General features: G+C 44.3%; 1 protein-coding gene across 1 annotated transcript in view; it reads left to right on the forward strand.

The window, feature by feature from the left end:
• MEIOB (meiosis specific with OB-fold) overlaps positions 1–15103 on the forward strand; it is a 133784-nt gene that overhangs the window by 108015 nt on the left and 10666 nt on the right. The window contains exons 2-7 of the mRNA XM_044304935.1: positions 3083–3155; positions 4444–4639; positions 6204–6304; positions 12556–12608; positions 13962–14057; positions 14966–15067. Coding sequence (XP_044160870.1) covers positions 3083–3155; positions 4444–4639; positions 6204–6304; positions 12556–12608; positions 13962–14057; positions 14966–15067 — 621 coding nt within the window. The remainder of the gene's footprint in view (positions 1–3082; positions 3156–4443; positions 4640–6203; positions 6305–12555; positions 12609–13961; positions 14058–14965; positions 15068–15103) is intronic.

Here is a 15103-nt window from a genome sequence, read left to right on the forward strand (position 1 = left end):
ACCTGGTAACCTCTCATTCAGTAGCCGTACGACACCCTTGATGGAGTCGTCCACATACGTCTTCGCCCACTGGTACATGTCTTGCATCGTAGGTTCTGTAGCGGTGCCAGAACGGCAACTGTCGCACCTGGAATAGGGGCAACTATCGTCTAGAGGCGTGTTGCAGTCATAACAGGCCAGGTGTTTCCTTTTGGCCGCAGACTTCCGCTGCTGGTCTGACTCTCTAGAAGCCATAGCTGAAACGAAAGAAAAAAATTAAAACATCCCTAAAAAACTAAGGGAGTTTAACACATTAGTTAGCGGCACAAACCAGAGAAGAAAAGTCAAGCACTTGAAATGTTAGAAGCTGAAGAAATTTCAGAAGATAGCAAAAAACTCTCAACTGAACACAGGAGACTCTGGAGCTAGCTTGTTAAAGCAGCACAACCAGAGACAGACTGAAGCTATCAGGGAGCTTAAAGGGGTTGTCCAAGTTATATTTATTGATGACCTATCCTCAGGATAGGTCATCAATATCAGATCGGCGGGGGTCTGACACCCGGCACCCCCTCCGATCAGCTGTTTGAAGAGAAGGCGCGCGCGGTGTCAGCGCTGCCTCCTCTTCACTGTTTACCTTCTAGCCATTGCATTTGCAGTGGTGAGCAGGTGTAATTACACCCAAGCCGTCCCATTCATTTCAATAGGAAGGCTTGGGTGTAATTACACCTGCTCACCACTAAAGATGCAACGGCTAGAAGGTAAACCGTGAAGAGGAGGCAGCGCTGACACCGTGCGCGCCTTCTCTTCAAACAGCTGATCGGAGGGGGTGCCGGGTGTCGGACCCCCACCGATCTGATATTGATGACCTATCTTGAGGATAGGTCATCAATAAATATAACTTGGACAACCCCTTTAAGAAGGGAAAAGCTCCACCCAGGGGAGGGGGCCCTGTAAAAGGCCCTCCCCCAGAAAGTCACTGCCACAGATATCTTGTTTTAAAAACCTTACTGTGGTAGAAAAGGAATACCCTTTCCCTTTCTGAACCCCGGCTGGCATAATCTAGTTTGCTTTACTTAAAAAAGAAAACGCCGTCAGCCGAGAGACCGGAAGTGACGCCGCAGCCGGCTGCGCGTCACTTCCGGTCATGGCGGCGCCCATGCCACGCCGGAATCGGAGCGCAGCTGACACGTCCAGGAGGGGAGAGCACTCAGTGAGGCAAAGCATTACCGCCAGGTATTGCTAACCCAAGCCAGCAAAAATGGGGGAATCTAATAACAATAAAAATAAGGCCATTGAATAAGCGCCTAATCCTAAAAAGAAAAGAGACAAAGATGAACTCATAGAGTAAAACAGTCTCCAAATCCCAGAGAGGGAGAGACTTCGCCAGTCCACCTGTCCAAAGGACAGAAAAAAACACGGTGGGCTGGGGGGCGAACCCCTCCCTTTAGGGGAGCTGGAGTTTTTTCATTGGTTATTCTTTGGGCTCATTAAAAATTCCGCCGGTCCTACCAGTCCACGGGGGGCAGTTAACCCCATCTGTGCTGCTGGTAGGACGTAAGGGAACAGCTATATTACACCTGCCAATTTTTCGGCAGATGATTGCTGGCGGCAGAATGTGATGTCTAATTATGATCTGCCATCGGCAAACCACTAGACAGCATGGGGACAAGCGATGGCATAGCGATCGCTCATGTAATAGCAGTGGTCTCCTACGGCGATTGCCGGGAGGGAACGTTTCCTTACCGACTATCTCTTGCTCAATCGGCCTGTGTAATACAGGCTTTACAGTTTTTAAAGGGGTTTTCCGGGATTGGAATATTCATGACCTAGCTTCAGGATAGGTCATCAATATCTTTTCAGTGGGGTACCACTCCCACCACTCCCGCAAAGAGCCAGTGCAGTGAGCCCCAATGGAGCCGGTGCAGAGGATGGGAGTGGTAGTGTGGAGGATGTGTCATGATGTACTCCCTCAGGCCGTCACTCCCTGGGGTTGGTACAGGAGGGGCATCCTATATTCCCTTGGGGCAATCCTTGTAGCTAGGGCTCCTGCCTTATGGCAGTTTGGGGTGCCCTTGATGTTAAATGTCCATGTGGGTGCAATGCAGGGCTTCTAATGTGAATGCAATGGCCAGTGTGTGGAGTCAGGAGAGTCAGTAACCAGGCCAGATCAAATTTAACAAAAGTCTCTCTTTACTGTGCACCAAATAAGAGTTGTAGTACATTCAGCAATTATCGCTACACAATGCAAATTCCCACAGATGTCCAAGCATGAGCTAAGTGAGTAGTCATGCAATTTCCATGACCACAGGGCCAAATAGCACCCCCTAGTAATGCATCCTGTGGACAGGGGAGTCCTGCACATATTATCACCAACTAATGGGACCAATCAGAAGTTTCTCCTCTCCTCCCAAGCCCCCGCTAGCAGCAGCATAGCCGGCCTCTATGGCACGAAACGTCTATTTAAATGAAATACATTTTCATAATCTCATTGGATCAGGGGAAATCTATTAATCAATGGCCCAGTTTAGGTGCAACTGACTCAAATTTGCCCTGTTATTTGTAGCTGCATTTATATACATCGAGTTAGAAAGCGGAGGAGACGAGAAAAGATTTAGCGCCGCGCCCCAGTTTGATTCGTGTGCCGTATTTTCAAAAACATCACTGTAGACATGAAGTAAAGAAATAAAGTGTCCACTTTATCAAAGCAAACTGCATTCTCCAAAAAAACGAATGACGCCTGTGGAATATAAATAAATAGGAAAAAAAAGCAGAATGCAACACACGCGTGATTCATGGCGGTAAAGATTCACAGAGTGTTTATTTTTTTAAGTATGATTAATTTTCCCAATTTTTTTTTTTGCCATCTACCCTGGGGTAGAATACATCAAGAAAACGAGTTTGTAAGTACATGTATCATCCAGCTATGTCACAACTGTTCAAAGAGTGCACGGCAACCCCGATCAGTACAGCGCAGCGCCATTTTACTATGTTTAGATGGTAATGAGGACATCTGTTTTACTTGTACGCCGCAAGGTTTAATTATCTGTATTTATCATTCCGGGAATACAAGCGTTTCTAAACAATATTCCTATTTTTCTTTTAGTTATAATTGAAAACCCCCTCGTGCAAACAAAAGACGTAGAGAAGGAAGAAAAATTTAATCCTTCAACACCAAGGTAATGTGTAAACTTCCTGCTCCCATGGGGGCCATAAACGTTTAACGTCCTTTTAGAAAACGGTAGAGATTGAAAACATACGACAGGCGTCTCTCATCAATACGTACACCAGGGAGGGAGAGATCGTATCTGCTATGGCTTCGCAGCTCTGACTGATGCACGCCGCTTACAAGCACAAATTCCAGTTTAATTTCATTTAGTTGGTATGCTTTTCTAACAACTGTATGCAATGAAAAAAGCATAATGTGCAGTATACTGTTTCTTTATAATCGGAAGCAATGGCAGATGTATTCAGCTGTATAGTCGCATATGTCTGGGGCATATGTTTGTCAGACCTGCCAAAAGTAGTAGTAGTGTGGGCAAAAATAGTGCACATTTTATCAGATGTGAACTGGATTACCCTGTTCATAAATCTAAAGCAATAAAAAGTGGAAATAAGACGCAATGCTTAAGGCCTCATGCACACAACAGTTGTTTTTTTTTGCGGTTTGCAAATTGGGGATTCGTTGTTCCGTTGCCGTTTTTGTTTCCGTGTGTCTTCCGTTTTTTTTGGGGCGGACCGCCCCAAAAAAAAGGAAGGTAAAAAAAGTGTAAATTTAATATCCCCACCCAGAATATTGCTATATATGCTGGTCACCAGGCACTGATTCTACAAAAACGGACGCAGATGACATACGGTTGTGCATCCGCATTTTTTGCGGTCCCATTGACTTGAATGGGTCCGCAAACCATTTTTCGCGGCCAAGAAAGGGCAGGTTATATTTTTTGGACGGACTAGAACCACGGACGCTGATAACAAACAGTGGACTATCCGCATTTTCAACGGCTCCATAGAAATGAATGGGTCTGCATCAGAAACGCTAAAATCGGCGGAACGGACGCGGAAACAAACAACGGTCGTGTGCATGAGGCCTAAAACGTATCTAATAAATGTTTACGCAAGGACGACCATTTCGTGCAAAGAGATTTGTTGAAGAAGTAGGCAGGTTAGGCTTCATGCACATGACCGTTGTTTGTTTCCGTGTCCGTCCTGCTGATTTTAGCTGGCATAGATTTAGGCTGACGGTGGACGCACCTAAGTTATGTAGAGGCCAATGCAGGGCTATTAAGACCAGAGTGTAAAACGCCGATCTTAATAAATTACCCCCAGATATACACAAAACGGTAGGAGATTTCTAATCAAGACTTTCAAAGTAAATTATGTTGTTGAATATTTTCAATTTTAGAGGCATCAAAATCTTTGCAAAGTTATTTTAATTACAGCTTGAACGTTTTCCTCTCATTTTAGTTACTACAAACTGATTATCAGTGAAGTCCACTCCTTGGTGAAGATATGCTCCAAACATGACGCAGATAACTCCCTGCTGTCTTTATTGTCTATTCCTCCCAAAGATCCAAACGATTACTATTCACTGGGAGACATTGTAGCAAACGGACAAAGCTTGAGTGGAAAAATCATTAACATCCTTGCCGCAGTAAGATGGGTACGGTAACGTAAAGTAACGCGTAGAAGGGACGAGGGTTAGCTCCGCATGACATCTGTTGGTCACACGGAGTGACGGCCGGACCTTAACATGGGTGTTACAAAACCTCAATAATTTCCTGTGGGTGCAAACGGTGACATGGCCGGAGTGCTTGTGATGGTCACAAGTCGGCAGCGACATTTTCCTCTTAAACCGGGAAATATTGAGGTCATGTAACCAAAAGTCACTGTGAGGTTCTAGGATTAGTAAAAATGTCCTATGCTGGATTCTAACATATAACTGAGGCCTCATGCACACGAACGTATTTTGTTTCCGTGTCTGTTCTGTTTTTTTTTTTGCATAGGATGCAGACCCATTCATTTCAACGGGTCCGCAAAAAATACGGACAGCACACGTGTGCTGTCCGCATCCGTATGTCTGTTCCGTAACCCCGCAAAAAAAATATAACATGTCCTATTCTTGTCTGTTTTAGGCATTGCTACAATGGATCCACAAAAAGAAATAATGAATGGCACATGGATGTCATCCCTTTTTCTTTGCGGATCCGCAATTTGCGGACAGCAGAACACATACGGTCGTGTGCATGTAGCCTAAGTATTAAGTTATCTGCCTTGGAAAGCAGCTGACATCTTCCTCTCTCTCCAGCGCTGGAGACGTTCTTCCAGCACCAGTTCCAGCTGAAAAATTGCGCCAGACATCTGCATGTGGCTTACAATGCAAATACAGATGTGGATTTCCCCCACTAAATTGAAATTGATAAAAGTTGCAAAATATCGATTTTGGAAAATCACAGTCACATATGAAGCTATACACACTCATTTTCAACATGTGAACATCTTAAGGACTTCCTGAGGGCTCATTCAGATGGGTGATCTTCAGGTCCGGTTGTTGCTTGAGTGCACAACAGGCAGCACCCGGACTGAACATTCACCCATTATAGTCAGGGTGCCCATTGGACCATTGGTCCATACAAAGAAAATCGCAGCATGCATCATCTAGATCTGATTTTCCTGCAAAACACATATAGTAAATTGGTGATCAAGAAAAACAGTCCGCATGCAGATGCCAAAGAATCATAAAAATGTGTCCAGTTTTTCTGGCCTGTGCATGGATGAGTTGGGGCTTGCTCATCTAAATGACAGCTAAGGCTACCGTCACATGGCATTTCTTCCGATCATAATCTGCCACCCATTGCTTTCAATGGGAAATCCAAGCATGGTTTCCACACGGATTCTATCGCAGGTGTCTGCATGCAGATTAGGATCTAATATACGGCAGGACAAACTACAAATCCTCAGCAGAAATCTGAGGGTAAGCCTTGGAGCTCTGCTGTGGATTCCATTCCAAATACATGGATTTTTCGGACGTACTGTACATTTTGCTGTGTTGCGAACATACCCTAAGTGGAACATTCTCCAGTGTACACCGCAATCACATACTAACATTAGGGCCACATACAGGTAGAATCCATGAACTGTAGAGTAATGGTAGTATGTTCAGTGTATGGTGTGGATGAGTGGCATTTTCATTTAGAAATAGAATTAAGTGAACTTAGTTTAAACAGGTGGGAGAAATGAAGACGTTTACCACCTCTGACAAAAGAAAAGGCCAGAGATGTGAGGTGAAGCTGTTTGATGACACCGTTGACTCATTTGCAATGATCTGGTGAGTACAGTTTACTCCACACTATAGGTACGGCTGGTTACCTGCATTGTACAACACACACTGTACCTTGGGCATTCACATCTGTCCTCTGTCTGTTAACCCTGACCCCTGCTTCTGCATTAATGGCAAGCTATAAAACAGATTTCTTTTCCAAGATATTCATAGAATAGGAAATGGATTATCAGAATAATTTGAGGCACCCATTACTTGATGGCCTTCACTATCCTACTTCCACTACGTCCTAAGGCCTCTTACACACGAACGTTGTGTGCCCGTGGCCGTATTGCGGCCTGCATACGGTGGGTCTGCAATACACCGGGACCGGCCTGTGTGCACTCTGCATCATGGATGTGGGCCCATTCACATGAATGGGTCCGCAATCACGGAGATGCAGAACGGAAGCACGGATCGGAACCCCACAGAAGCACTACGGAGTGCTTCCGTGGTGTTTCTGTCCGTGTTTCCGCACCGCAAAAAAATAGAACTTGTTCTATTTTTTTGTGGTGCAGACGGATCACGGACCCATTCAAGTTGAATGGGTCTCGTCCCGGCCGCTGCACGGAACGGAGCCACAACGGCCATGTGCAAGAGGCCTAAAACATATATCATGGTGCTAGCTCTGATGTTATTTGGGGATATATGACTTTTTATTTTTCAGCACCACTTTGAAATATGTCAGTGTGTGTACAATATAGCAGTATTATGTGAGTATGGTGCTATTATTTAGATATTTATGGGGTCCACTATTTTTTGGCAGTATTACTATGAATGTTACTTGTGCAGGAAAAAACTGCATGACAAAAATGTCTGTATAAAAAAATGTGTCACCCAAAAGACGTTTGTAAAAAATGCATGAAAATCATGATATTTTTTAACTTTCACACTTGCGTTAAAGTTTTCCATGGCTCAATATGGGAAAAAAACCTGATGCATTCTTAATGGAGAGCAATCCATTCAGGATGCATCAGTTCAGTCCCTCCTATGTTTTTTGGATGGAGAAAATACCGCAGCATGCTGCAGTTTTCTCTCCAGTCAAAAATGCATGCGCAGACCTTTAAAAATGCAAAAAGAATTAATACCGGATCCGTTCTTCCAGATGACACCAGAGAGACGGATCCAGTATTGCAATGCATTTGTGAGACGGATCCGCGACCGGATTGCCTGCTGTTTTGCGACGGAATCCTCTGCCACAAGTGTGAAAGTACCCTAAAAAAGCCAGCAAAAAATCCATCAGACTGAAATAAGTATATCCATAAATACATCAGACTGAAAAAATGTAATGACATAACAATTGCATTCCTCACCCAAATGTAATACAAATCAATAGCCATGACTGTTAAGATGGAAGATGGCGCTAGAAAAGTTTCAGCCCATGTAAAATGAGGAGAACGCGGGAACAGTCTCTGTAAGTTACAGCGCTAGTACGTTTGTCAGAGAGCTCTGTCAAATCAGAAGGAATAAGACTAATAAAAATGAACTCTTATGGCGTCCATATCTCCGTATTGTATGGCTATAAAACCAAAAATGGTGCCTGAGGACAGAGTTTAAATTAACGGTGCAAACATTTCTATTAATTGTATTTTCAAGATTTTATTGATCTCTGACTACAATAAAACACTGCAAATAATAAGTACATGATGACTTTCACACAGTCGCAGGAATAAATGTGCTTAAAGCAGCAGAAACCTACAGAATGGGAGAAAAATGGCTGAGGTTTGGGCTGCATATAAACATGCTGTGCAGTAGGACACGTACTGAGTGGTTGCGGTGAGGCTGCAGTTTGCATATGCAGTCACCCGGTGGTTCACTGCCTAAATTTATTTAACTTTATGCACTTTGTATTACAAAGGCTGTGTATGGGAGCCATAGGGTTAAAATTTTATGGCCTCTTAGAGACAGTTGCTGGGTGTGGGCTGGCCCTACCCCTCGCTGTTAGTTAGATGCTGTAGTGAGTTGGGTGTGGGAGTGGAAAGGAGAAGCAACAGACTGAGATACAGCCATCTTATCAGACTCAAACAGGTGCCAACCTCTGAGGGACACAAGAATATGGTAGAGTGGCCATTAGAAAGGGAAAGTGCATGTACAAGAAGCTAGTGAAGGTAACGCATGTGTCAGGCTGTGGACTTCACTGCATTTGGTTGGGTTAGTAGCTTCAGGCACCCTTCCATACTCAAGAGATAGACTGGCCATCTGTTAAAAGACTACACCCAGCATTTGGGCATTTGTATTGCTATTGAGAGAGAATTTATACCACTTTGCCGGATTGGAAAGATTGGTTTGCTATCAGGAAAGGGATTCAGAGAATGTCTGTTTAATCCAATCTAAAGAGACTGTGCCTACCTGTGTAAGTGCATGTTTTTATAAACTGCCGAAATTTACAGTAAAAAGTGTTCCCTGGTTGCACCCAGAGCCAGCTCCATTATTGTACTGATGTTTTGTTACACGGTACTGCACTACTAGGGGCCCCTGCCTTGCACCCCACAATGCACCAAAACCAAGGGCATTCAAAACCACCACCAGACAGGCAGGGCTGTTTTTAGACAAAATGGGCAAAAGTACAAGTGGGGCCCCAAATTCTGTAGTATTGCAATATCTATCACATTCAGTCGATTCCGACAAATATATGATGGTTGCTAGGAGATATAGATTGTTTTTCTTTAGTTTTTTTTTTTCCCGCACCTGAAAAACTCATCACAACTGATTGCATCCGTGTGAAAAAAACTGAACCACTGAATGCAATTGCAGACAAAACTGACTGTACTTGCGTGCAAAACCATCAGCTTTTTCCTGAACAGATCTGGACACAATCCGTATCGTTTGTTTGAAAGGGGCCTTAGGGCTCATTTTTTGTGAAGTGATGTGTAGGTTTATTTTTGTATACCATTTGAGAGTGTGTATGCCTTTTTGATCACTTTTTATTCTATTTTTTGGGGAGGTGAAGTGACCAAAAAACAGCAAATCGCCCATTTAGCTTTTTTTCATTATGCCATTTATGGTACAGGATAAATTATTTTATATATTAATAGTTCAGGCATTATGGGACGTGGGATACTAATGATCTTTATTTTTTATTGTATTCTTGTTTATTATATTTTGAATAAAATGTTTGTTTGTTTTTTACATTTATTTTTACTCACAATTTGTCTGATAGCTTCTCCCATAGACTGCAATAATTTACCATTGTAGCCTATGGGAGATTCACTATGGGGGTAATTTATTAATGCTGGTTTTTTAGACGCCGACCTTAATATCTCCTATATCTGGTGATGGATCTTTTAGAGCCTCATGCACACGTCTGCAAATCGCAGATCCGCAAAAAATGGAAGCCGCTCGTGTGCCTTCTGCAATTTGCGGAACGGAACGGGCGGCCGTCAATATAAATGCCTATTCTTGTCCGCAAAGCGCGGACAAGAATAGGACATGTTATATTTTTTTAGCGGGGCCGCGGAACGGAGCAACGGATGCGGACAGCACACGGAGTGCTGTCCGCATCTTTTGCGGCCCCATTGAAGTGAATTGGTCAGCGTCCAAGCCGCCAAAACGGCGGCTCGGATGCGGACCCAAACAACGGCCGTGTGCATGAGGCCTAATGTAGAGACGCCGGCCTCTACATAATTTCGGTGAATCCACCGCTGCTTCTAAATGTAAGACAGCTTCCCCACTATTTTAGACCTGGCGTGAGTGGGGAAACGTCACATATTGCGGCGCAAAGGACCTTTGCGCCGCAATCTGTGCCAGGAATACACCTACTTCAGGCATATTTCTGGTTAGTAAATGACCCCCCATGTTCCTATGGAGCCCTGCCAGAGACAGAAGGCTGAGGTTGCCGTAGCAATCTAGCAGCTCCTGCGATCCCATCGTGGAGAGCCATTTGATCACCGGACTGCAGCGCACCCAGAATTTGGCTGTTCAGATGCTGTGGTCACAATTGACCACAGTATCTAAGGGGTTAACGGTCTATGAACAGACTCTGCCACCAGGTGTTTGTTGTATAAAACAGCAGGCGCTCGGTGGTTATGATGCCGGCTCAGCTCCTGAGCGGGCGCCATTTTCAAAGAACTGACAACTGCCGTTAGGGTGGCCAAAAGTCCGGTTTTAGGCCAGGCAGTCTGGTTTTCAGACACCCTGCCCTCCGACTGGCGCAGGGCCTGGACGGACACAGGGATGTCCTTTTGAACAGCTTACACTTAGACAGCAGCATTGTGCTGTCCGAACATGAGCTGCAGGGAGAAAGTCACCCTCCCTCCCCTGCAGCTGACCTGAGGTTCATTTTACCCTGTCCTCTGTGGAGTGGGAGGAGCGTGGCCTAACTGGATCGGGGTAAGGCTTAGCAGAGCCGGAGGTGGGGTTTTAGAGTCTTTCTTTTCAGGGTGGCCTGAATGGCCAGCCTAACTGCGGTACATATGGGGTTAAGGGCAACTATATATACTGTATATGTTCTTCTTAGGGCAGCTAGACCATTGTATATATTGATTTATTTAAAAACAATTGCTACCTGCCCCACAGTGCTTCAGTGCACATTCTTTCCCCTGGTTCCTCCTGCACTGCTGCCCAGCACTTGACTTCTCCTTACTTCACTTCTGTTTCTCAACTTCTCCTGACCTGATGCTGTCAGCCTGGTCAGGTAGGTGATGCTGTGAGTGTGTCCAGGAGTGCAGCCCCAGCCTGATATGGCTGGGCGGAGGTGATCCTGTCCTGCACTGCCTCTGCTCTGCCTCTACTGGCTCCTCTGAGAGGACGCGTAGGCTGAGCAGAGAACTTGAGCAAGCTGGTGCCGTACTCTGCCGCCCCTCCACTCGCTACCTATCATTGTGCCCTGCTCAGCTGCGGCCCGCCAGTTCTCTTCCGTATCTGGCGGCTGGGCCAGCAGCTGAATGGCACCGTTGTGTGGTGGTGACTGTGGAGTGAGCAGGGGGCCCTTTCTGGGATGACGCAGTTCCGTCTAAGACCTCTTGCACACGACCGTATGGCTTTTTCAGTATTTTGCGGTGCACAAAAAAAAACAGATCCGCAAAAAATACGGATGACGGCCGTGTGCATTCCGTTTTTTGCGGAACGGAACAGCTGGCCCCTGATAGAACAGTACTATCCTTGTCCGTTATGCGGACAAATATAGGACATGTTCTATCTTTGAACAGAATGGAAATACGGAAACGGAAGGCATTTTTTTTTCGCAGATCCATTGAAATGAATGGTTCTGTATACAGTCCGTATATGAAACGCAAAAAAACGAACGTAAACGGGAAAAAAAAAAACGTTCGTGTGCAAGAGGCCTAAGTCCCATAGAAGTGAATTGCCTGTATTAGTATTTCTATTTTACATGGTCACACATGCACACTACCACTCCATCCACACAAGGGACTCTGAGATCCTCGTTCTATTGATTAGTGGGGGTCCTAGTGGTTAGACGACCCCCCCCCCCTCCATCCCAGATTCATATATTTACCACCTATCCATATACCCTAGTATAAGGCCTCTTTCACACGAACAATAGGGATTGTGTCAGGATCTGTTCAGGAAAAAACTGATGGTTTCGCACGCAAGTTCAGTCAGTTTTGTCTGCGATTGCGTTCAGTGTTTCAGTTCTATTTGCACGGGCACAATCAGTTTTTGACACATTTTTCATGCACATGAAAGAAAACTGAAGAATTACAAACTACCTGGCAACCATCAGTAAAAAAAAAGCATTGCATCCGGATGCAATGCATTATTCACGCAGAAATGATGCGTGAATAATGAATGGGTCAGGATTCTGTCTGGATGCTACGTGTTTGCTGCACGCATCGTACCCTGACGGAAAACTTGCTTGTGTGAAAGCGGTCTAATGTTTATAGATTACATGCAAACCCTTTGTAGATGGATGCTGTGGTCATATTGCCACCCTTCTGTCCCTACAGGTTACATACATGTGGTAGGTTAGCTGTGATTGATATAAAGAAACAATTCTCTGTAACATACTTGGATAATGGAGAACTGAATTTGTTTATTGAGGGTTATTACATGCTTTCTTTGATCATAAAATGGTAAAAATGGCACAAAACAACCCCTGGAGCAAACTAAATATTCAAGAAAATGTGAACTTGGCTTCCACTTATTTGGTATACGTTAGGAAAATAGGAGTTATCTATTTGGTTGCCGTGTTCATAAATGAAGGTCATGGTGTCCATAAACTGATAACACAAGGAGGTGAATCAGTGCAGCCATAATTCTTATATTATTTTAATTTATGTTCCCCCATTGTCTATCTACAGTTGGGATAATGAGTCCATCCAGCTGGCACAGACCTGGATACCAAGAGAAACAGGTGGGTATATATATATTTGTATTTCATAGCTGCTGCATCAGAGTCTTAGGCTGGTTTCACACGGGCGTTGCGGAAAAATGTGCGGGTGCGTTGCGGAAACACCCGCGATTTTTCCGCGCGAGTGCAAAACATTGTAATGCGTTTTGCACTCGCGTGAGAAAAATCGCGCATGTTTGGTACCCAAACCCGAACTTCTTCACAGAAGTTCGGGCTTGGGATTGATGTTCTGAAGATTCTATTATTTTCCCTTATAACATGGTTATAAGGGAAAATAATAGCATTCTGAATACAGAATGCTTAGTATAATAGCGCTGGAAGGGTTAAAAAAAAAAAAAAACGTTAACTCACCTTATCCCCATGATCGTGTAGTTCCCGGTCGGTCTCTTCTTTAGCTGTGGGCTTGGGCTGAATGACCTTTGGTGATGTCAGATCACATGCTCCAATCACATGGTCCATCACCGTGGTGATGGAGCATGTGATCTGACGTCACCACAGGTCCTTTAGTCACAGCTAAAGAAGAGACCGGCCGGGAACTAGGCGATCATGGGGATAAGGTGAGTTAACTTTTTTATTTTTTTTAACCCTCCCAGCACTATTATACTATGCATTCTGTATTCAGAATGCTATTATTTTCCCTTATAACCATGTTATAAGGGAAAATAATACAGTGAATAGACTGTCACCTAGAACCCATGCGTGAAAATAGCACCGCATCCGCACTTGCTTGCGGATGCTTGCGATTTTCACGCAACCCCATTCATTTCTATGGGGCCTGCGTTACGTGAAAAACGCAGAATATAGAACATGCTGCGATTTTCACGCAACGCATAAGTGATGCGTGAAAATCACCGCTCATGTGCACAGCCCCATAGAAATGAATGGGTCAGGATTCAGTGCGGGTGCAATGCGTTCAACTCACGCATCGCACCCGCACGGAAATCTCGCCCGTGTGAAAGGGGCCTTAGAGTATGTTCACATGTGGCAGACATTTCTGCTCCTGTTCCATACAAGAGAGTTTGTAAAGAAAAATCACATGTTGCAGAAACAACTTCATCTTTCCTCTCTGCAAACAGAGAGCTTTCAAATAAATGGTCAGGAGCTGAAACAAAATGTAAAGTTGCTTAACTTTTCGTTCGGCGATAATTGAGCATTATTTACATAAAACCGGAAAACCCTTTGAAAATCACTAAATCCAGCACAGGTTGGTGGTCTCAAGCCACCCCAATGGCTGCCCTTGACTGCTTCATCGATACCCGGTCACCAGAACCCTGCGATTAGCTGATCTCAGATTTCTATGATACATTAAACATTGCTGGTGACATAATAATCACTGTAAATTTTGTTTTAATTTAGTTTTATTTGCATCAGAGATCCGCATAAATTACGATTCCTTCCGAAACTCAATGGTCGCAACGGTTGTGTCAAAGACAATTTTTACAACAAATCCAGGTAAGAATGTATATATGGGTTACAGGGGACCCGTCTGCTCTCATGACAAGTCTATTTATATTGATAAATGTCGCCCCCCCCCCCCCCAATGAAATTTTGCAGACCGCAATCGGCCGGCACTATGATAGAAATGCCTATTCTTGTCCACAATTTCTCAATCTTTTTTTTTTTCGGGGCTGCTGAACGGATGTGGACACCGTGTGCAGTCTGCATCTTTTGCGGCACCATTAAAATGAATTGGTCTGCCCTGTTCCGCAAAATGGCGGAACGGATGAGGACCCATTCATACGGTCGTCTGAATGAGCCCTTATTCTCAGGATCAATGGTCGTCCCAGAGGTCAGACCCCCACCAATCACCAGTGCTAGAGATACGTATCACTTTTTAAGACTGGAATAATTCTTTCATGCAGTGATCTCCAACCTGTGGTTCTCCAGCTGTTGGAAAACTACAACTTCCATCATGCCCTGATAGCCATAGGTTGTCAGAGCATAATGGGAGTTGTAGTTTTGCAACAGCTGGAGAGCCACAGGTTGGGAAATATTGCTTTAATATAAAGATACTTATGTTGGGTTAAAAAAAATATCATTTGGATGAGGTCTTGATATATGAATGACACAGAGGTTATCATCACAGCCATTACCGTTATACATCGCCTGCAGTAATAATCCACTTAATCAATTGTTACAGCCAAGGATGCGACAATCCACACTGACCTCCAACAATAAATGTCAAATCCAAATTCACATCCGTCTTGGTGTATCAAGTGAATGGCAGTTAAAGTCAAAGGAAAGCCGCCCTGAGAGCCGAGGGTTGTGCACGTTCAGATTATTTCACAGTGAAGGTTCATATAAGGATTTCTCAGCATTTAAGATGGGCACATAAAACCTTCACATTTTATTTTCCCCAGACATGCCAGAGGCGCATGCCTTATTAACATACGCAAGAGATTGCATTAAGAATGGGCAGTTTGTGGAAGAAAATGAGGATCTTTTTGGAGACTCCATAAAATGTAAGTAGAAAAGAATAGCACACTGTTTAATAAGGG

This window comes from Bufo gargarizans, chromosome 8, assembly GCF_014858855.1.
Source record: "Bufo gargarizans isolate SCDJY-AF-19 chromosome 8, ASM1485885v1, whole genome shotgun sequence".
NCBI classification, from domain to species: domain Eukaryota; kingdom Metazoa; phylum Chordata; class Amphibia; order Anura; family Bufonidae; genus Bufo; species Bufo gargarizans.